This window comes from Siphateles boraxobius, unplaced genomic scaffold, assembly GCF_051911475.1.
Source record: "Siphateles boraxobius isolate OS27281-9 unplaced genomic scaffold, OSU_SipBor_1 9, whole genome shotgun sequence".
NCBI classification, from domain to species: Eukaryota; Metazoa; Chordata; class Actinopteri; order Cypriniformes; family Leuciscidae; genus Siphateles; species Siphateles boraxobius.
Genome location: NW_027509219.1, coordinates 30,207,710 through 30,232,256, shown reverse-complemented (window position 1 = coordinate 30,232,256; position 24,547 = coordinate 30,207,710). Strand labels below are relative to the sequence as shown.

The 24,547-nt window shown below is 41.5% G+C and overlaps 1 protein-coding gene across 10 annotated transcripts in view; it reads left to right on the top strand.

Moving 5' to 3' along the window:
• The window catches only part of tjp2b (tight junction protein 2b (zona occludens 2)), a 106,514-nt gene that overhangs the window by 55,803 nt on the left and 26,164 nt on the right, over positions 1-24,547 (top strand). For 7 of the 10 annotated variants that reach the window (XR_013201087.1, XM_077223221.1, XM_077223224.1 and 4 more), the window contains 5 exons: positions 8,806-8,859; positions 13,631-13,755; positions 21,055-21,157; positions 21,672-22,293; positions 24,185-24,288. Coding sequence is in view for 9 of the 10 variants with exons in the window: in XM_077223221.1 (XP_077079336.1) it covers positions 8,806-8,859; positions 13,631-13,755; positions 21,055-21,157; positions 21,672-22,293; positions 24,185-24,288 (1,008 nt within the window). In the remaining variant the exon portion in view is untranslated. Of the gene's footprint in view, positions 1-685; positions 879-4,605; positions 7,778-8,805; positions 8,860-13,630; positions 13,756-21,054; positions 21,158-21,671; positions 22,294-24,184; positions 24,289-24,547 lie in introns of those variants that run through there. The other 3 variants (XM_077223222.1, XM_077223227.1, XM_077223223.1) reach the window with 3 other exon arrangements.

Below are 24,547 nucleotides of genomic sequence, written 5' to 3'. Positions count from 1 at the left end.
TAATATAATAATACTTAATACTTCCATAATAATTGTCATCACTAATAAATAAATAGCATAAAGACTTACATATGCTAAGAATGCAAATGCAAGTAGAAGATACTCTGCTAAAGTATACTTTTTTTTTGCAAAGTTTCCTCAGCAGTGCGCAATGTTGAAATATTAAAGTGAACACCGTTGTCCTGCGTATCGCTGCAGTCTCCTAGGAATTCTTAGGAGTGTGTGTGTGTGTGTTCGCATACGCTAATATTGTATACACTCCATCTGTACACACGTAAATATGTAGGTATTGATCTCTCTCTCTGTGTGTGTGTGTGTGTGTGTGTGTGTGTGTGTGTGTGTGTGTGTGTGTGTGTGTGTGTGTGTGTGTGTGTGTGTGTGTGTGTGTGTGTGTGTGTGTGTGTGTGTGTGTGTGTGTGTGTGTGTGTAAATGTAGGCCAGTTGTGTATTAGGATTACATAAGAAGAGGAGCCGGCAGAATTGTAGCGAGAGAAAGAGAGAGAGAGCGCAGACATGAAAACGGTGCTGTGCCGAAAGTGGGCACGCGCTGTGCAGTCTTTTAGGACTCGCCGTGGCTCTGTGAGTCTTATTTATAGTCCCTCTCTCTCTCTCTCTCTCTCTCTCTCCCTCTCCCTCTCTCTCCGGGTGCCTAATCTTCTCCGCCTCAGAGCTTAATTAGATTGGAGGTCGGGCGGCCATGGGGAGAGATGAGTGTGAACTGGCTCCCCTTTGGTTGCTGCGTGCGCCTGCAGAGAGCCCAGAGATGGAGGCGGCGCGGAGGGGCGCGAATCGAGGTGCGGGGGGAGTCCAAGGAGCTAAGGAACAGCTTCATCATCCTCTTCTCACCCAGGCATGCGTCATGCCTGCTCAAACTGCTGGTGGGGATGGGGGAAAAAGGCGCTTGCGATGGCTTGATCCTCCAGGGATAAACCCTTCCATCAGCTGCCACCTTAGAGAGAGGATTGTCGTGTTTCTACCCCTCTTTCCTAGATCCCGCAGTAGAGATCTCGGGGCTTGATTTGTACAGATTTGGTTTGTATCGCGCTAGTGGGCGTGTGTTGTGATTGTGTGCAAAGTTTTCGTCGTATATATCATGATGTTTTGTGTTGTATGTTAGCGTAGCGTTTGGGTTTGTGGCTTTGTTTGTGCTTGGGGAAAGTTCTGGTGTTGTGCATGAATCTGATGTTGCTCGTGTACTTTTGAAATAAAACTTTGCGAATGAATGATGATGATTGTGAAGCGAGGGGAACGTAAACCGCAGATTTAATGTTTAATTGCAACATAACGACTTCCAAACCTTACTTGATGTGCGTTTGGAATAATGAGCTGGTAATGCAGGTGCAGGTGTAGGGGTGTGTGTGTGTGTGTGTGTGTGTGTGTGTGTGTGTGTATGGAGTGGACTTCACTAGCTCCTGTCGCATAGCGTAGCTTTTGCTGGCAGCGGCTGCACTGCCTCTGTTGATCCGTCTGCCGTGCTGTTTAAACTCTTTCATTGTCTGGGATTTTTGCTTGGGTCATTACTGTGAGATGCAGAGGGGAGCAGGTGTTTGGGTCTCAGTATCCCTCAGGTGTGAGGCGTATTTTTAGATTGACTGGCAAATTAGCGTGTGCGAATTGATGTGCATGTGTGCGTGCATTGGGGCTGGGTGATGTATTGAATATTCACAGTGGTTAAGCAAGATTATGAATATAGCAATAATTTAAATGTGCTTTTTATCAAGTTTACTAATGTCATTATTAGACTAGTTTCACAATCCCTCTTGTCTCAAAACTCGCAAATATGAGTGTTAAGACAGAGATGTTTTAATCTCTTAAAGTAAATGAGCAAAATTGGTAAATATAGTTTTTAAGATTTGAATATTTGTGAATCTGTCCAAAACTTAACTTCAATTATTAATTAAGCGTTCGTGTGGGATTTTTTTCATATGTTTAAATGTTTTAAATATATGTAAACATGAATGCTGTTTATTACTATGTATATTGTTATATTGGTTTCTTGTGTTCATTTGGTTTAGAAAACATTCCTTAATTATTTTTAAATAGATGTTTTATTTGGTAAAACATTAAGCAATTTTAATCTACTTAATCTAATCTAACCTTTTAAGCCATTTCAGAGAAAATGTGTTTAGAGTGTGTGTGCGCGTGCTTTTTCTCTGAAATGGCTTAAAAGGCTTCCTTCAGACCTGGTGGATATTTATAAATACTACATTATATTTTATTTTATCTATACCACACAGTCCTAGTGTGTAAAATTGCTATGCAATTACTGGGAATATTATTCTTTGTGCATTGGCATTGGGATGTTTTGTGAACTTGTTGGTCTTTTTATATTGTTCACCATCCTATGCAGCTAAAACACATTAAAATTAGTAGGGCTGCCCCCAACTAAAGATTTTCCTGTCGACTATTAGTTGTTCATTTAAGCCATTAGTCGATTACTTGGGAGAGAAATACTAAACCATAATAATGATAATTTAAAGTATTAAATAAGCGCACTCATAAAGCTTGCCAACATCGCATGAACTTTTCTGAGATCAGAATGCAAACAAAATAAATAGCTTATAATATAAATAACAGCCTTATAATGAAAATATTTTTTAAGTGTAGGACATAAATATAAATTTTAAACTAACTAACAAACAAATAAATAAATATACAGCAAACTGAAACACTTAATTGAGAAATAGGCCTATTAATCAGGCCGATGGACGAGTAGTCTTAACATTTAAGAAAAAACTGTTTGTCAGAGGTCAGAACACAAAGAAAATAAATATACATTATAAAAATGCATAGATAAATGAAACACTACAAGAATATGGACAATTAGGCTATACCTGACTCACCATCACTCCAGTCTCAGTCGTCTTACATTATGAGAAAGACACAAGACCTTTTCCGCGTTGTCGGGGAGAAGTGAGCTTGTCTTGCTCACAACGAATCCGGCTTTTAAGCAGACGCACTCCGGTGGCGTGGATGTTAAGTTAAACAAGTTAAGTTGAACACATTTATCTAGGTTCACGTTAATGTTAGAGCGAGTGGCCACTGGCCATGTAAAGTGGTATTACGTTAGCTACTACTTGCATTTTTTAAATTAGTCATGTTTGAGGTCGCACGTCAACTTCGTCAACCTTCTTCTGCCCGACATATTACCGCATACGTGACTTCACCAATTCCTGTGGAGGTTCAAATTTAGTCGACCAGTCCTCTTCTTGGCGACTTTTAGGGGGCAGCCCAAAGAATTATTGATGGACAGATATATTGTTTTGACCAAATAATGAGCCAATTTGATATTACCGGCCTGATGTCGCTTCGGCTGATATACAGATGTGTTTGTTTGTTCTTTTATCAAAAACCTACCAATAGCCTCGTAAATAGATAGTAACCATTTTCAGTGAATATTCTGTAAAATAACTCTGTTTGATTTTACAGTTTTATAATTGTAATCGTAATTTACCACCCTGCTTTCTAGATACCAGCATCGGCCATTAAAAAAAACCTATACTGATTGACCGCTAATAAATATCAATTAGGACTATCATATGGAGGATTTTTTATTATACAATTGTGCATTTGCTTTTGCTCAGATGTTGACAAGTGTGGCGGTCGATTTACTGCTCTAGTGGGTGTGTGTGTGTGTGTGTGTGTGTCCCTCTTTGTCAACATCTAAAGGTGCGTTCACACCGCCGCCGACTTGAGCTTCCAAAGCGGCCGGAAGTCATTCATTTTCAATGGAAGCTGGCTTCTCTCAGCTGCAAGGAGCGTCAAATCCCTCGGCGTCGCGTTTTGGGCGTTTTGAGCGTTTTGAGCGTTTTGAGCGTCAATCAGAAAGTTGAAAGAAGCTCAACTTTATGGTAATGAGCTATGACGCGGTTCAGCGGCAAGCAGCGGCAAAACGCCAGAAACCAATAAGAATAAAGACGTCCTTCACTCTGGCTGATTCCGGAGAAACATACGATGTGAACTTTCGTTCCTACCAAAACATTAGTTCCGAGAAAATGGAGGAGAAGCTGATAATCGCTGTTGCTGGGTTTCCTAACATATATGATATGACGTTGTTTGCTTACAGGGACCAGTTACAAAAGAACGAGGCATGGGAATGCAATTCATTTGCTCACGGTGACAAAGATTTGACCAATTGCACTAATGCAAATAATAGCCTAATGCAAATAATAATAATAATAATAGCTAATTATTATTTTTTTCCCCGACCAAAAGTGACCAAAACAGTTATACAAATGCTGTCATTATAAAAGGTTTCTTCAATGTATTGCTTGTTTTTTTCTGTTTATTACATTTCATGTTGTGACACTTCTCTTCTCCCTGCTACGTCAGGGCGTCCAAAGCGTCAACGAGCTTCCCCGTGCTTTTTGACAAGCGTCCTTGACAGAGCGGCCAGAGCTTCTTTAACGCTCAAGTCGGCGGCGGTGTGAACGTACAGTAACCTGTTGTATCTGCTTGTGTGGACAGGCTGTTCAGACATGTTAGCATGACTGGCTGCGATCTGCAGGTTGGGTTCACATGCTGTCCCAGCGCCCCTGCTCACCCGGGTCTGTGCGGTGTGGACGGCTTCACGCTGGTGGTCCTGTCGACGCATTTCAGCTTATTGGGAACAGCAGGGTCCTCCTCACAGGCTGCTTACGGGGTCCCGTCCCTCTGAGATTGAGCTAAGCCGGAGAGAGAGGAGAGTCTTGACCTTGTTGTGAGGAGTTTACTAAATAGAAGTTTTCTTTTTAGGTTAGTTCTCAGGAGAGATGGGTGACAGCTTCCTGTGGAGACGTCTCAAGTATAGCAGTCAGGATTTAATATTTTATATTTTTGGGCTTGGATTTGCTTTATTGGACAGATGAAGATGATGGTATGTTATTTTATTTATTTGAAGAGGGGGATCAGACTTGAACCTGTGTCAGCAGCATGAGAACCAAGGCTCAACATATCTGGAGCATGTGTTTTAGGAGCTTTTCAATGTATTTAGACAGAAACCCAGGTATATGAATCTTTAAAGGACCCTCATGTCATTCTATACCTGTTAATTTCTTTTGTAGAAATGTATTGTTTTGCAGAACATCCTAATCACTCTTTTCAATGCAGTGTAGTATACTACAGTGATGTAATTTTGTAGGCCAACCTTTCAGTTTGCTTCACCCTGGTTCCCTCGACAAAAACTCAGTAGTATTTTTCCATTGGCTTTTGGATTATTGCTGAAAATAAGCTCTGTGATAAAACATGTTAATGATTCTTACACGTTTCATTCATCAGGGTAATCTTGACAAATCAGCACAACTTTTATAAATTTTGAAGCCTAAATACAATCGCCTGAAGGAAAAGCTTAACATAGGCTATAAATGAACTGCACCGTGATTCAACCTTTTATTTAAAAAATATTTTTCCTGAAAGTTTGACTCAGAATACTTTGCAAGAGTGCAGGTATATACACAACAAGGCTGTAAAAGCGAACTAGCGAATTATTAGAAGAGTTTCCTGTTACGTTTAATGTCCCCAACAACCTCTGTAGTCCCATTTAACCACTTTATAGTAACCACCCTTTTCAAGACAAATAAAAGTTTAGAAAAATAACTAGGTGGTATTACTGATGTTTTTTACGTGAAAATATATTGTGCTTGCGCTACAGACCGTATTTCAGGCTTTGAACCAAAAACCCATACAAAAAACCTTCTGACTTCAGGAAGATGAAACTGGAAGTGCTAAAATGCAAATTTTCATGATTGGCCCACAAAAATACATCATACTTGCAGCACTCCGTAAGGATGGGTCCTGTCCAGCAATGTCTTTATAAATGTCATAATAGTGGCCTATGTGATTAAATTCCTCCAAATAACTCCTCTGAAGCCAAACAATAGCCGAATATGAACAAATTGAAATGTACATTTTTATTGGCTGAAAACCTTCCCCACCTCCGCAGCTCTCAAATCGTATTCGTGAGAGTTCAGATATGCTTTGACGTCGGTGAAGATCATCCTAAGGCTAATTTCTTGTCGCTGACATCAAAACTGGTGCAGAAGAAAGACACATTTAGAACAACATGAGGGTGAATTTTCATATTTGTGGCGAAATGCTTCCTCAATAATGTTAACGTGTTCACAAATGCATTTTTGTTCATTAACTTGGTCGGACAAACTAGATTAAGAGGAAATGCTCGTTGTTTATTTTAACATTTGCCAAACCTTTGAGGGGCCTGTCTTTGATTTATGAAGCGAGCAACTTCGTAATTTTCCTTTTCGCTATGAAACTGTCCATCATTTTCCAGAACAAGAAGGTGAGTGCTTTGTAAAAGCAGCTTGAACTGCCTTCAAATGATGCAGCATCTTTAGCTCCCTCGCTATCTGTCTTTCTCATCACCGTCTTATGAACAATATCTCCACTAGCCACCCACAGAAAGCAGCCCAGTGCATGAGGAGAGGATAAGAGCTGTCTTAGCTTATCAGCATCAGGCCCTTTATTTACTTTATCTCTGTGGATTAGTTTTATTTGCTGCATAGCGCACTATCCGAGTGCTTGTGGAGAGCCCAACAAATGCACATGTCCACACTAATTGTACGCTTCTGTAGTAGTCTGAGGGCACATATCCGCAGGCAGAATCCTCCAATTAGAGCCGCACACTAACGGGGACGGCTGAGAACAAGGGGAAGTGTGTGTTTGTAAGGAAAAGCTAAAGGGAAGTGCAGAAAATGAAAACTAAAACGTATGTGTGTGTTGCACATCAACCATTTTGTCCTTAGGAGGACACTTAATATTCAACAATATTATCGATTTGACTGAACTGACACTATTGGATGAGAGCTGCTTTATTGGAAGCTGCAGAGCTGCTTTATAGATGAAATGAACTAATTTAATAATTGATTATATTTACAACGGAACTGAATCGACACTGAACTGACTTTAGCTGAATAATGTGCACTATTTGCTGTACAGCCGTAATGAACTCTGTCCGCATCATTAAATCATTTTCCTGTTATTTTTATGTAAAGCTGCTTTGAAATATGTATTGTATAAAGCACTATATAAATAAAGGTGACTTGACTAGACTTAGCTTTGGCATCAGAGTGATGTCATATGTGATCTGTGCTGTGATTGGCTATCCCTGGATGCAATAAGCAATATATTATAAGCAAATGTCAGCTGCGTATTTGTGTACATTGTCACAACACGTTGAAACTGTGCGTATTGTAAAAAGCGCTGTTTAAATAAATTTGACATGGAAGGGAGAAACGTTTAATTTGAGTAGAATCAGGTGTAGATTAGGATATTGTTTAGTCCAAACAGATTTCTTATTTAATTAAAGTCGACTATTTTAAGAAGCTTTAACCGGACCTACTGTCAAAGTCGCCGTGGTTTAACCTTGTGTCGTCATGGTTTGGTTGAGGTTGGGTTGTACTGTGGCCACTTTCCAGTTAATCATCAGTATTGATGAGCATGTCTGTCTGTTCATTGGAACAAACACACCCTTGAGCTGTGTGTGTGTGTGAGTTTGTCAGGCTGTTTTTTTTATGTTTCAAAAAGAGAGATATACAGACCCTGGTGTCATTCACAGTGTGTTTATGGACATCGGCTTACATAGATCTGTGAGTTAACATGGATTCAGTCCTCATATGTAATCATTCTTAAAAACAAAGAAATGATGCTTTCGCCCAAGTGAGCTGTGGAAATGACAGGCTCATCCTTCATACACACTCTTCGGCCGTATGTGGTAGACCCTCATTTTGACGCAGTGACGTATCGGGTCGTACCAAATAATGGGGTGTTCACTGGGTGTTCACAGGTATTTCTGTGTAGATACTATATAGCTGGGGAGGGGGTCTTCATTTGTGAATTTTTAACTAATATTCATTTTCATAATGTCATTTTAAGGAATATTCTGGGTTTTTTACAATGTCACAGTGAAGTGTGTTATGTGGCGCAGACACATTTTTCATCTGTTTGGGGTCGGTTCGATTTTTAAAATGTTTTTTTAAAGAAGACATTAAAAACAGTAATATTGTGACATTATCACCACAATTTGAAATGTTTTTTTTCTGTTTTAATAAAATGTACTTAATTTCTGTGATGGTAAAGCTGAATTGTCAGCATCATTACTCCTGTCTTCAGTGGCACATGATCCTTCAGAAATCATTCTAATATGCTGATTTGGTCCTCAAACAAAATGTATTATTATTATTATTAATGATGATGAAAAGAGTTGCTGTTTGATATTGTTGTGGAAACTGTGATGCATTTTTTTCAGGATTCAGCATTTATTTGAAATGCTGTTCTTTCGAACTTTTTATTCATCAAACTTTCTAATTCTATTCACACTTTTTCTGTTTGCTGTTACTGGGCCAAACTGGACTGGCAGGGATACTTAAATAAATATCAGTATTTTGTGGTGCCACATATAGTTACACAAACTGGGAAAGAACATTAAAAAATGACACACTTCACCTTTAAACTGTACAGATAGAATCTGTGGCATGCTTTTGATTAAAGAAAATGACAAAGTACAGTAATTACGACAAATCAGTGAAAGAAAAATAATTTTTAAGATGGGGAGGAGGAACTGCTAATTATGCGTGTCCAAAGTAATTGCCATAGATACTGTCATGCTTACAGTAAGTTGTACTTGACCAGGAATATTCCTTTAATATTATGTGTGCATCCATGTAATTATGAAATTAATTAGTTCAGGACACTTCATTTAGGACCAATTTGTATATAGGACACTCAACCCTACATGTCACGCTGCACAGCATACTGAAATTAGTGACGCTTGACTGGTGATTTAATGGTGCTTTCTTTCTCTTTTCCATGCAGAGCTCAGGAATGGAGGAGACGGTTTGGGAGCAGTACACTGTGACTCTACAGCGGGTACGAAACTCTTTTACATGAACCTACTCAAGCTGACCCAAACCCTACCTCACCCACTGCAGGTTTAAGAGTCGCGTGTTTAGATGTGTTGTAGAAGAGCGGCTCGGCAGTGAACAACAAATTTCATGTTTGTAACCAAAGAGGCCGCGTGCTGTTGACGTTGAACAAGCATAATGTGGCGGTTGGTCGGTGTGATATTTTTCCCGCCCCTCCTCCACTGTGATTGGAGGGTTGGGTAAAAAGTGACAGTGATGAGCGCTGCGTTTTACCCCAAAGTTGAACTTTCTTAAACTCTCGGCGACTAGTAAAAAACAGCAGAGCGCTCAGCGTGAAAAAACTGTTCAGCGCCTCGTTATGCTCATGGCGTTTAAAAAACGCGACGCTCCCATTGAAAAAAATTGGAAAAATATGCCAGCTGCGTGAACAAACGCTTTGGTGGACACATGGCCTAACTGCTCCGCCAGCCCCTCTGACATATAAAACAATACCTGAGATGCCCTCAAGATCCAAACTCAGTGTGCTGGATCCAGGAGAATATTAGCTTTAGGATTATGATTATATCTGACTATTTTGTAACATTTTAAATGTCTGACTTTTGAGTATTAATTTTTTTTTTTTTTTTTAATCATACTGACTCCAAACTTTTGAACAAAAGTGTATGTATAGTTATTTAAAACAAACAAACAAAAAAAATAACGAAACGAAAAACTATTGAATATGACATGCACATTCTTTCCCTCTATTCGGTTATGGAAATACTGGAGGCTCACTCTTGTTATTTATTGCAATTCATTTTAGTAACAGTGTGATCAGTTTCTTGTTAACTTCATAATTATATCTATAAGGACATGTGCATGTATAAATAAACAGTAGATATCCCAAATAAGGTGTTTGCATGAGACATAATTGTCATATGCATGTAAACATGGATATGGTCACTAACAACTTTTTAGCATCAAAACATTATGTGCTTGTGTTCTTGTAGAAGTGCTTTCAGCCTGTCAGATGAAGCTACCCCTCCCCCTCTCTCTTCCCATCTTGTCTTTCCTTCCTCCCATTCCTCTTTCCTCCAACATCATGCACAACAGGATGCGCATCTTTTATCTCCCACGTGACAGATCACAAGGGTTCACACACTATCCAAACACACACTGACACTATCACCACCATCACATATCAGACTCATCCTGGGAAAACATCTCAGCTCTTTGACATGTCAGATCCCTGGGTTCAAATAAGAATTGTCTCAAATTGTTATCGCTGCAACATTAAATGGAAGATATAAGCTTTTTCAAGTTATAAAAAAACAGGATACTTAGAATGAGGACAAGTTTATAGGGTGTATCATGATCTATAAGGGGTTGACAGTGCGAGCGATTTACTCACATTTGCGACTAAAAAGTGATGTGTGTAAAATGTATTTAGGAGCAAATGTGTGAATTTAATAAAAGTCCTCGGTTTTATTAAATTTAAAGTCATAAAAAGTCTTTAATATCTTAAATGGTAGAAGTAACATATTGATTATTTTTAAGAGGTCTTAATTTGGGGATGGAAAAACAGGAATCGCAATACAGCCTAATGTGATTATTAAATAAGGTGATTAAGCTGCATGTTTCAAATTAGCAGTGTGGCGCAGTTGCACGTTCTACAGCTCCCAATAAGTGAATACTGCACATTTATGCTAATAGAATGCTTTTGATGAACTGTTGATGAATTCCAATGTTTACTTTATGGTGTTCATGTAATATGCTGTAGATGGCTGTAAGAGTGCATATTTTATCTCCTGCATCTTTTTTGAATGAGCAGCCGGCAATAGTAAAGCATAGACATTTCAAAATAAGTCCCATTTTATTTTACAATTAAAAGTGCTACATTTTGCATACTTTTTTTTTATTTTTTATTATAAACTGTATCTGGCAATTAATGCAACTTAAATGTAGCTATTTTTTGTGGCACAATAGTCTTATAAGTTTTAGTATATATATCCATTTATCTATATATACATAGTTTGAACTGTGTGTGTGTGTGTGTGTGTGTATATATATATATATATATATACACACACAGTTTGACATAGGCCTATGAATGATTACATAATTACTAAATACAGTTTGAAGCAGAAATATAAAAAAATTATTATAATAATTTATATTATATATTCAATTCAATTCAAATGTATTTGTATAGCGCTTTTCACAATACATATTGTTTCAAAGCAGCTTTACAGAAAGTGCATTTCAGAAATGTACATAGAAAAACTACAGTTAGTTAATCATGTAGTATTTTAGGGCATAACATATCGCCGGCGTTGAGTCGTCTCTTCACAGGCGTCGAGTCGTCTCTTCACAGGCGTTTAGTCATCTCATCGCAGGTGTTGGGGCATCTGAAGTCTCCGTGAGAGGCTGGATACAAACTGGAGCTGACGAACGCTATTTACGAACGCTATAACAGCAGAAGAGCAGATGGGAGATAATTAGCATAGCTGCTGTCATTATATTAATGCATTCGATTTGATTCAACAGTGGTATAAAAGGTAAGCATTATGTGAATGCTTGGCTAAAGAGATGCGTCTTTAATCTAGTTTTAAACTGGGACAGCGAGTCTGAGCCTCGAACAATATCAGTAAGGCTATTCCAGAGTTTAGGAGCTAAATACGAGAACGCCCTCCCTCCTTTAGTGGACTTAGATATCCTAGGAATGACCAGAAGCCTCGAATTTAGTGATCTTAAAGAACGCGATGGATTGTAGGGCGATAGAAGGTCCATTAAATACACAGGAGCTAAACCATTTAGGGCTTTATAGGTCAGTAGTAATACTTTGTAATTGATACGGAACTTAATAGGTAACCAGTGTAGAGATGATACAATTGGTGTTATATGATCATATTTTCTTGACCTAGTAAGAACTCTAGCAGCTGCATTTTGCACTAACTGTAGCTTGTTTATTGAGGATGCAGGACAGCCAGCTAATAAACCATTACAGCAATCCAGTCTCGAGGTCATGAATGCATGAACCAACTTTTCTGCATCAGAAACAGATAGCATGTTACGTAGCTTAGCAATGTTTCTAAGTTGGAAAAAAGCTGTTCTTGTAACATATGAAATATGATTTTCGAAAGACAAGTTGCAGTCTAGTATAACACCCAGGTCTTTTACTGTAGTGGATAAAGTAACAGGACATCCTTCTAAATTAAAGTTGTATTGTACAAGGCTTTGTGGGTAGTTTTTTGGACCAATAAGTAATACCTCCGTTTTATCTTAATTTAATAGCAGGAAATTACACGTCATACAGCATTTTATATCTTGACTTTTAGACACTCTGTCAATTTAGATGAGTTACTGTTTTCATCTGGTCGCGATGAAATATATAATTGAGTGCCATCAGCATAACAGTGGAAATTAATTCCATGTTTTCTTATAATATTACAAAGTGGCAGCATATATATTGAGAATAGCGGAGGGCCTAACACCGATCCTTGCGGCACTCCATAGTCTACAGATGTTATCTTCGATTTTTCCCCATTTAAACAGACAAAATGATAACCGTCTGATAAGTACGATCTAAACCAGCTTAATGCCTGTCCCTGAACACCAGTGTAGTTTTGTAGTCGATCCAAGAGTATTTTATGATCTATAGTGTCGAACGCAGCGCTAAGATCTAGTAGAACTAGTATTGAGATACAGCCTTGGCCAGAAGCTAAAAGTAAATCCTTTGTAATTTTAACTAGCGCAGTTTCTGTGCTATGATGCGGTCTGAATCCTGACTGAAATTTTTCATAGATATCATTTTCTTGCAAGAAAGAGCACAATTGAGCGGACACAACTTTTTCTAGTATTTTAGACATAAATGGAAGATTTGAAATGGGTCTGTAATTTGTTAGGTTATTTGGATCTAATTGCGGTTTCTTAATGAGAGGTTTTATTACTGCCAGTTTGAATATTCTTGGAACATGACCTAAAGATAAAGAAAAGTTAATAATATTAAGAAGAGGCTCTTCGACTACAGGTAACACTTCTTTCAGTAGTTTAGTGGGTATTGGATCTAATAAACATGTTGTTGGTTTAGATGCAATGATAAGTTTATTTTAACTCTTCCTGTCCAATAGTTGTATATATAAATAAATAATTTTCCTTATAAATGTCTCCTTGTATCCCTTTAAGGAATAATGCGTTATTTGTTCAAGTGTTTTTAATGTGCTCCTAAATTTCTCAACTTTGAAGCCCTGTCTATTTCGTTATTTTGGTATATATTTACGCATGCCAGCAGTAATATTATATAAGCTTTTGGTTAGCTCCTACCCCTAGAGTCAGCGTCAGTCAGTGCCATTACTTCAGACTCTAAAATCTCGGTTTCACTCGTTGCTGTCAGGTTTTATCTCCAGCTTTAATTGGGCCTGAATATATTTGGAGCAGATTGCCAGATCAAGCCAACGATACCCACTCATTAGACTCTATTTATTCAGCGCTCCTCTGAGGCAGGTAGAGCAGGTTGTTGTTTGGCTAAGCAATGAGGTGGAACCATGTCTCCATTAGCTTTAGCGTGCAATGGCTTTCTGCAAAACCGCACTGTGGGGGCATGCAGTCAACGTTCATGAGAGATTTATTTTAAGAGCGCACAGACGTGATTGTGTAACACCGCTGGCCGTTTGCATGCTTCTAAGAAGCAATATTAAGCAGTACTGCCTTGGGCAGGCTAACTGTGATGTATGACTATGGAAATGCATTTGTGCTACTTTCACACTGAAAGTGATTTCTCTCTCTTTCTTTTGCAGGACACTAAAATGGGTTTTGGAATTGCTGTGTCCGGTGGCCGGGACAATCCAAACATGGAGAGCGGAGAGACGTCCATCATCGTGTCGGACGTGCTGCCAGGAGGACCAGCCGATGGACTGCTCTTGTACGCTTCACTCGCCTTACTAATGCATACGTGTTGAGCGTATTGGTAAACCATTATTTCACACCAGCATAGGCCGGTTAATAAGTATCGAGTTTTCACATAGAGCTTTTTAGAATGACATGAAATTAAAATTGACTCTGCTTACTACCCTAATAAATGTCCTTGGTGTTATTGTGCGTGTTATATTAGTGCATGTTTATCCAAAAACAATTATGAAAAACAACACTTTTTCCTCTCCCCATGTAATAACTTTATACATTTCAACAAACAGCTTATTTTCCGTTGATGTACTCAAGGCTGAGTAAAATGATATTAACCAATAATATCATAACCTACCTGTCACATTCCAGTCAAATACTGATGCAAACAATTATGGCCTACATTATTTCACAGAATATTCACTTGGAAATACATCATGTACCACATTATAGAAGTTAAATTCATTGCTTATACCATATTTTGTCTTAAAGAAGTGTTAAAGGAGAACTCCGGTCAATTTTAACATTGAGCTCATTTTTTTGTAAATTTGGAGTGCTGTCAGTACAGAGAACAACGACAAAAATCAGTGTTGCCTACACCGTGGTATCCTCCTTTTAAAATTTGCACCCTGTTGACTTAAATGGGGAAAGTTTTAAACCTGCTTTTAGCCTCTTAACATCCTTGATGTGTCATTACAAGTGCACAGCCATGTGAGTGATTTTATTCAGAGTGAATCTGACTGCAGTAGATGTGAAAGATATGAATAAAAATGATGTTATTTCAGCCAGCTTACATACCTGTATTTACTTCCTGTTTTCGGTCAAAGTCCACAGTAGTCAATTGTCGAGTGCGCGCGCGCGATCATTGGTAAATTGCCATTGCTTAGTTACCAATGATCGCGCGCACTCGACAATCGACTAATGTGGACTTCGACCAAAATCAGGAAGTAAATACAGGTGTGTGAGCTGGCTGAATTAACATCATTTTTATTCATATCTTTCACATCTACTGCAGCCAGATTCACCATGTTCACTCTGAATAAAATCACTCACATGGCTGTGCACTTGTAATGACACATCAAGGATGTTAAGAGGCTAAAAGCTGGTTTAAAACTTGCCCCATTTAAGTCTACAGGGTGCCAATTTTAAAAAGAGGATAACTACTCGGTTACTCACGTAACCTCAGTTCCCTGAGTTAGGGAACGAGTATTGCGTAGCTATACGCAGTGGGGGGAAACTCCTTTTCCTCGATTTACTGAAGCCTTTATGTAAAGCGCATTTGCAGCTGCACAGCTAGAACATGAGCGTCTGGCTCGCTCATAGGCTGCGCTGCGGCAACTGCACATCCAATGGCGCGGGCGCCTCTGACGTACGACCAATGAGAACACTCTGCATCATACACGTCAGAGCCCGCCAAGGGGGCGTGACCTCAGTCTATAATAGCCCCCGAATTCGCCATTATAGCAGGTTTAACGACTGAAGCGACAACTTGCCATGTTACCATAGTGCGGCTGGCTACGCAATACTCGTTCCCTAACTCAGGGAACTGAGGTTACGTGAGTAACCGAGTAGTTCCCTTTCGAACGGTCACTTCGTATTGCGTAGCTATACGCAGTGGGGACGCCATGCAAAACGCCGCACTGAGTAACTGGCTGTCACTGCAACTCAGGACCCCTGAGCGTACAGAACAAGCCATAACCGCATAATTTATGTAAAAATAGACCAGACACCGTCAGGTCTCAGTAGTATACATCAGTAGAAATACCCAATATACTACACCAATGAACCCAGACTCTGTCGGGGTTATTAGTATACGAACATATACCCAGTCAAGTGGGTTTATATATGAAATCTTAACCAGCTAAAGCGGGTTGATATCTGTTATGGAATATAACCGGCCGAAGCGGGTTTTATATATGTATGGAATTTATATATGTCATATAACCGGCCAAAGCGGGTTTTATATATGTCATATAACCGGCCAAAAGCGGGTTTATATATATATATAAATATAACCAGCCACAGCGGGTTTATGTATGAACTACAACCGGCCAGCAGCGGGTTTCATGTATATATGTGAATGTGATTGTGCACAGTAATATATGACAAGACCGGCCACCAACGGGTCTTAATCATACCGAAAGCACCTTCGCCTGCAGGGAAGGCACTTCCATATTATAAAAACTCATAAATGTGGAAGGCGAGGACCAGCCGGCCGCATCACAAATATCACTAATGGGAATGCCAGATGACCAAGCCCATGACGAGGCCATACCTCTGGTTGAATGGGCCTTGACTCCTATAGGGCAAACTTGACCCGCTGCGGTATAAGCCATAGAAATAGCATCCACTATCCATCTAGACAGTCTTTGCTTAGTGACTGGATCCCCCTTGGATCTACCACCAAAGCAGACAAAAAGCTGTTCTGATTGTCTAAAAGACGCAGAACGCTCCAGATAGATTCTCAGCGCTCTGACAGGGCAGAGAAGATTAACCTCTCCATCCTCTGCAGAAGGAGGGAGGGCTGATAACGTCACCACCTGTGCTCTGAACGGTGTTGAGAGCACTTTAGGAACGTAACCATGTCTGGGCTTGAGGACGACTCTGGAGTCATCTGGACCCCACTCCAAACATGCAGGGCTCACAGAGAGTGCCTGCAGATCTCCCACTCGCTTGATAGATGCCAAAGCCATAAGGAGAGCGGTCTTCAGCGAGAGGGGTTTTAGATCAACCGATTGGAGCGGTTCGAAAGGTGGACCTTTCAGAGCCCCCAGGACCGTGGAGAGGTCCCAAGATGGCACAGATGGAGGTCTGGAGGGGTTTATTCTCCTAGCACCTTTAAGGAATCTGACGACCAGGTCGTTTCTTCCTAGTGACTGGCCAGCCACCAGAACATGATGTGCTGCTATGGCTGCCACATACACTTTGAGCGTGGACGGGGAGCGACCCGCATCCAGCAGCTCCTGTAAGAATGAGAGAACTACAGATATCTCACATGACTCTGGGTCAGCCTGATTTTTCGAGCACCAGCTGGAAAAACCTGACCATTTCGAAGCGTAAAGGCGCCGAGTCGACGGGGCCCTGGCTTCAGATATAGTGCTTAAGGTCCCATAAATCGGGTCTCGGATGCCACAATGTCCCGTTCGCCTGTGTGAGGAGGTCTTTCCTCAGTGGGACAGGCCATGGGATTGTGTCCGATAACTGAACCAGTTCCGGGAACCACGGTCTGGTTTTCCAGAGAGGGGCCACCAGAAGGACTGGGCACCCGCTCTCTCTGACCCGTTTGATGACTTGTGGAATCATCGAGACGGGGGGAAAGGCATAAAGGGGACGGTTGGGCCAGACATGGGCTAGCGCGTCCCTGTCCTTCGAGAAGAACAATTTGCAGTGGGAGTTGATTCTCCAGGCGAACAGGTCGACTTCGGCCTCGCCAAACACCTTCCATATCAGACTGACCGTCTGTGGGTTCAGGGACCACTCGCCGAGGGGAGTGTTGCCCCGTGAAAGCATATCCGCGCCCACATTCTGGATGCCCGGTATATGCGCTGCTCTCAGAGAGCTCAGGTTGGTTTGTGCCCATAAGAGGAGGTCTCTCGCCATCGCATGCAGGTTTCCTGACCTGATGCCCCCCTGGCGATTTATGTAGGCTACCACTGATATATTGTCTGTGCGGACTAAAACGTGGTGACCCCTGAGGTTCGACAGAAATGCTTTCAGGGCCAATCCAACTGCTTTCATCTCCAGACAGTTGATATGTAAGCTCTGCTCCGTGCTCGACCAGAGGCCGGATGCAGGCATGCCCTCGTGCAGCGCTCCCCAACCCAGGTTGGACGCATCTGTAAGAACCATTTTCCTTCTGGAAATTGTTCCCATTGTCACCCCCTCGTGGTACCAGTTCTGCGCTCGCCAGGGAATCAGGGTTCTTAAACAACCGTGATTTACCATAACGCGCAAGTTGCCTGACTGCCATGCGTGAGTTGGCACACGTCGTTTCAGCCAATGCTGCAGCGGGCGCATGCGCAGTAATCCCAAGCGGAGTACTGGCGATGCTGCTGCCATGAGACCAAGCAGTTTCTGAAATTTCTTCAGTGGCGCGTGCTCGCGCGCTCTGAAAGTGCCTGTAAGCGCTCGCACTGAGAGCGCGCGCTCTGGTGTGAGTCGCGCTGTCATCGCTCTCGAGTCTAAAACTGTACCCAGAAAGATCACACTCTGGCTGGGGGTTAGTTTGCTTTTTGAAACATTGATTGTGAAACCCAGGCATTTTAGATGGCTGAGAATCAAATCCCTGTGAGCTAATAGCTCGGTTCTCGACTGTGCCAGCACCAGCCAGTCGTCGAGATAATTTAACACACGCACTCCCTGATGTCTCAGAGGAGAAAGCGCTGCATCCACACACTTCGTGAATGTACGGGGTGCTAACGATAGACCGAACGGCAGAACGGTGTATTGATAAGCTTGGCCCTCGAAGGCGAATCTCAAGAATGGCCTGTGACGAGGGTTTATCTGAATGTGAAAGTAAGCGTCTTTCAGATCCATTGTGACAAACCAATCCCCCGTGCGCACTTGCGCGAGGATATGTTTGATAGTTAACATTTTGAACGGCCGTCTCATGAGAGCTTTGTTCAAATGTCTCAAATCTAGAATGGGTCTGAGACCGCCGTCTTTTTTCGGAATCAGAAAATAGCGGCTGTAAAAACCCATGTGTTTCAGCGCGGGGGGGGACTAATTCTATCGCCCCTTTTGCTAATAGATTCTGTACTTCGGTGCGAAGCACGTGACCCACGTTGCTTCTCACCGAAGTCTCGAGAACCGCCTGAAATTTCGGGGGTCTGCGAGCGAATTGGAGCGAGTAACCTCGCTTTATAGTGTTTATGACCCAACTCGACACACCGGGGATAGCTTGCCAGGCTAGAACACGTGTGGCTAGGGCTTGACACACTGACTGGGGCTGGTCGCCTAATGTAGGGGGACCGGATACCCTTATCATGTGATTTGTGCATACATTGAGTATTGGACTGACTGTACAAGCATTCGCGTGTGGGGAAGTCAGTGTTACAACAGGGGAGGGGCCGCCTAGTTAAGGGGGACCTGATACCCTTATATTGTGATTTGTGCACACATTGAGTATTGGACTGACTGCATAGCTGTCAACCCTCCCGTTTTTTCCGGGTTTCTCACGTATTTTAGCTCTTTTCCCGCTGTCTTCCCGTTTTAGTATTTTCCCGTAAAATATCCCGTATTTTTACGCTCTGATTGTGTGAGACGTACAAGCTCGGGCAGATTCGGCTTGAAGTTGTTCATCCTCGGATGCGGCGCCGCAATCGCTGTTACAAAAAAAGCCGTGCACACAGCAAAGCGAAATGTGGTCTTGCGCACCCAACTGGTCATTTTTGCCGCGCGCACCTTCGCGCTCATGCGGACGCGTCGAGTATAAACCATGGTATAAACAAAGCTTAACCCTAACTCCGTGTCAGCGTGCGCTCTGATCTGTAAAGGGGCACAGACCGCTACCAAATCATCTCCTGCAGCAGCCTCCGAACTTCCGAAGCACCACTAACTCCGCCTCCGTTTCCCTCGTAAGCTGATATTAGTATTTAAACATTCTCTATGATAAAAAATGTAACAAATATTTTAATAACACGATTTGGGCGGTTATAGAGTTCTAATGACGGTGTTCAACTATAACCGTCGGTCTCACGGTTACGGTCACACCCCTAACACACACACACACACTGTCTCTCTCTACCTCTCTCTCTCTTTCTCTCTCTCATACACACACACACACACACTGTCTCTTTCTCTCTCTCACATATGTAGGCCTATATGTAGTTATAAACTCTTTAGATTGTTAATGATTAGTGCTTTTTTTTTTAAAAGTTTGTGGGTAAGAATCGTGTAAAAAAATCCCTTATTTTGGGGATGGATTCCGGGAAATCTCCCTTATTTTCAATGTTCAATGTTGACAGCTATGCTGACTGTACAAGCATTTGCGTGGGGATGCGGGGGAGGGGCCGCCTGATGAAGGGGGACCGTGAACCCACGTGTTGTGTTTGTGAAACACACTCTTTTTGTGCTTTATATGGGTCGCCGTGAAAACGGCGTTTGTTTGCAAGAACGCGCTTACTGTTGCGGGCCTGTTTGCAGTAATAAAATCCCCAGCCACCTGAACTGAATAAGGGGCTGTGGGAAGTTTTGTTGACTTCTTCGAGGGTGGTCCGGCGAGTGCGGGACCCGTGCCCTCTCTCTTTCCCCTGCATGCTAGGACGACTTTGGCGGCGCTGTGTGAGGCGCGGCGCTTGGTCTGGGGCCTTGGCCTCGGGGAAGCGGGAAGCGCTTGGTTGCTCTCGGCTGGCGCTGGGCATCAGCCGCAGGGCGGGGCTGAGAGGCCTGCTTCGTGGGCTTTGTTGGCCGAGGCGTCGGCGGGGCTAGCTTGCGGGAGAGGGCTAGCCGAGTTCGCAGCACGGAGATAGGCATGCTCTCGCAGGCCGCACATCCGCCGGCAGACAGTGCATTCTCCGCGTGGTGAAGTCCCAGGCATGGAATGCAGCTAGCGTGTTCGTCCGCCTCGTGCAGCTTGCATCCGCACGTGGCGCAGGTCTTAACATGAGGCATTGAACAACGCTCGTACAAATAATACACAATATACAATGAGCAATGAAAAGGATATCGCCGGATAGCCACAGGAGAGACGGCGTCAGGAGAAACACGGTGAAATGTGTCGTCTGCTGAACTGTAGCTGGCTCAGGCTGAAGGCTTGTTCGACGGCGAAGGCTCAATAAATGGTCAGAGACGTGAAGTTTGTCGCTGAAGGAGTAAAATCTGCTATAATGGCGAATTCGGGGGCTATTATAGACTGAGGTCACGCCCCCTTGGCGGGCTCTGACGTGTATGACGCAGAGTGTTCTCATTGGTCGTACGTCAGAGGCGCCCGCGCCATTGGATGTGCAGTTGCCGCAGCGCAGCCTATGAGCGAGCCAGTCGCTCATGTTCTAGCTGTGCAGCTGCAAATGCGCTTTACATAAAGGCTTCAGTAAATCGAGGAAAAGGAGTTTCCCCCCACTGCGTATAGCTACGCAATACGAAGTGACCGTTCGAAAGGGAACACTGTGTAGGCAACACTGGGTTTTTGTCGTTGTTCTCTGTACTGACAGCACTCCAAATTTACAACAAAAAAAAGTATTCCCATATGACTTTCTTTAACATGTTATTGAAATAGAAATAGTTTTAACATGATAATACACATAAAACCCAATAATATTGTTAAATAGAATGTCTGTATAATGTTTTAGACTTGACATTTGTTTGTTTTGCTTGTGCACAGTGAGAACGACCGTGTGATACAGGTCAACACCATCACAATGGATAATGTGCCTCATTCTTTTGCTGTGCAGTCACTTCGGAAATGTGGGAAAGTGGCCAAAATAGTGAGTATTTGTCAAGTTGACCTTTATGAGAGGCCTACTAAAACAAGTTACTTTGTTTATTAGCATAGGTTAGCAGTGTCAGATTTTAACTTTTTTTTTATTATTAAGTGTCAATATTTGCCTTTCAAGGTCTTATTTTTGAGGATTTAAAAAAAAGATTCTAACCATCCACCATCTAACCATTTAAAGATATTAAATGTGTTCGTTAAATTATTTTCAAGATCTGAGTTTACATTTTATGATTATTATGAAGATAACAGATAAAAAACAAGATCTTTTTTTACCCCCCACATTTTAAAAATGTTTGCCATTTTTGACAATTTTAGATTTCCATTTTGCAGTTTTGCCACAAGTGCTTGATTAAAACTAATACACATGCAGGATTCAAATGTATGTACTGCAATCGATCCCTGCTTAAAGTAATTATCATATACTAAGATAAATCTCTTAAGTCCTTTTGATAACAGTGGGCTGATTGTATAAAGACTAATTTTATTCAATCGCTCCCCACAAGACTGTAAAGAGGCCTCGCAAGGTTTCTGTCCTCAAGCGCCCCCCGTCCCCGAGTGTAGATAGCCGTGATTACAACATATCCAGCTATTATCCCGAGGACAACCGCAGTGTTCACAGTGACCCAGACTCTGATTACCCTCGGGGAAATGGCGGCCTGGGCTACCCCCGCGATAGAGAGCATGACCGCAGCCTCGACAAGAGCCGGATAGACTACCTGGATCCGGATTACCGCAGCCAGGACTACGACTCGCGGCGGGAACGAAGTAGAGGCAGGAGCACAGAGAGATCGCCCAGCTCTGACAGCGGCTACCGCAGGGACGGCAGTCGGGGCCGGACACTGGAGCGCGGATCCAGCCCGGAGCCTCGCTATCATAAGCAGCAAAGTAGAGGCCGCGGTGGAGGAGGAAGTCCTGCTGGAAGCTACGGGAGGGACCAGGGCTATGACACGCGGAGGTATGACACCCGTTCGGATGACAAGATGATTAGGAGTCACAGCAGGGACCGGCTGCAGGATCACTCACCTTCACCCAGCAAAGAGCGGGACAGAGGAAGAGACCTTCATAACTATGAGCCCCTGGAGCCGCCCATCAATGTGATGCTGGTGAAAAACAGGCCCAATGAAGGTGAGAACCTCGGGTTTAGCTTGTCACTAATCGCATATTTTGAATATAATAGAGATAGGTGACTGAAATTATTAAAAACTGTTTATTTTGAAATGGAAAACTTTTGTAACATCACAAATCATCCTTGCTGAATCTTTCCAAACTTCATCTTACTGACGGCAAACTTCAAAAAGTAGCTTTTTTGTATTTTATTAAAGGTGGGGTAAGCCGTTTTTGAAATATGCTGTTGGCCAATTTGAAATCAACCCAAACAAACACACCCCTTATTCATTGCTTCCTCATGGGCATTATTAAAGGAAATACTCAATGTGAATCAATGTTTACAGTAAACATTGCTATACATTTTTTGCAAGTTCATATATATTTTCTCATGCAAATTACCTTTGTGACAACGGGCAGTGGCAACTTTCTGGAAAGCAGTTCAATTGTCCAATTTTGTTTTTTTTTTAATTTAAAATGTAAGGATGCACGATTATTTGAATTAAACTCACAATATGGCCCTTTTTTTAGCTACATTATTAAACTAAAAAAAAACTGAATGAATATATTACCGTTCCAAACTTTAGGGTCATACGATTTAAACAACAACAACAAAATTCAGCCACTTTTATTCAGCAACGACACTTTCAAATGATCAAAAGTGACAGTAAAGAAATTTGTTCAAATAAATGCTGTTCTTGTGAACTTTCTATTCATCAAAGAATCCTGAAAAAGAAATCATGGTTTCCACAAAAATATGAAGCAGCAAAGCTTTTTTTCAACATTGATAATAACAATAAATGTTTTATTGAGCAGCTAACCAGCATATTAGAATGGTTTCTGAAGGATCATGTGACACTGAAGACTGGAGTAATGATGCTGAAAATTCAGCTTTTATATCACAGGAATAAATTACATTTTTAAATACATTGAAATAGAAAACAGATATTTTTAAACTGTAACATTTCACAACATCATTGTTTTTATTGTATTTTAATCGATAGAAATAAACACAGCCTTAGTGAGCATAAAAGACTTCTTTTAAATCTTACCAACCCCAAACAAATGGTAGTGTATATAGTCTTCATGTTGCTCTGTAAGGACCAGTATAGTTTTTGAGACCCCATCCTTCAATAACAGCCTCTGTCCAAAGCTGCATTATATTGTGACATGTTCTCTAAATAATGCTAAAATGTGCCGCACAACCGTAACAGCATATTATATCTCAATAGTGTCAAATATGGCATATGACCCCTTTACAGGTGCAGAGCCTTTATTCCTGCAGTAGAGATCAGGTCAGATGCTGCGGAAAAAACACACAGCATAAAAGACCATCTGAGCTTTACACATGTGAACAGGGCAGCTGGCTCTCTCTCTGTCCTATTGTAATTCTCCCATTTCTTTATTTCACTCTCATTCTGTTTTCCTTAGACCTCCATACATCCATCCTAAAACTGTTTGTCCTCAGAAGATTTTGATGATATTTTAATCTGATTTATTTATGATGGTCCTGTCAGGAGATTTCAGAGGAGATACGTTCTTGTGACTTCACATAAAGCGGTCCGTCTCTTCCGATTTCCTCACCAGCTGCTCATAACCCTCAGCTCAGAAGGGCAAAGCCGGGAGCGCTGTTTATTACAAGATTATGCCTTGGGTTGGGAAACAGGAAACGTTTTTTTCTTTAGAGCAATATTTGAACCAAAAATGTTCAGCATATTTAGTTCTGTTACCGGTTCTTGAGCGGGTAGAGCTCTGATTCTGCCTGTTGGATCAATATTCCATATTTTCAGTTTCAATTTGATTAACAGCTGGAGGGATTGTTGAGTACTTAAAAGGGTCAAGGTCATCATGCTTGTTGGGTTCATGTTAGCGTTGCTGAACAGAACCAATGTTTCATTGTGTCTCGTTGTAGAGTACGGCCTCCGGCTGGGCAGCCAGATCTTCATCAAAGAGATGACCGGCACTGGATTGGCTGCCAGAGATGGAAATCTCCAGGAGGGCGACATTATTCTCAAGGTTCCTATAAGACTCTAGTTCACACAACAGCCACATTCACACATAAAATCTATAAAATTGGTTATAAAATTGCTAGAACAATCCAGTAGCTTTCTGTGTTTAATATCTCATTGTTGATATTGTTAACTAAAACTAAATATAGTAAAAATCAAGTTAATAAAATATAAATATTAGATGAAAACGTTAACTTAAGAAAGACTTAAATGAAAATTAGAAATGTTGTTGTGAAATAAAAAGTTTTAGTTCAAGTACTAAATTA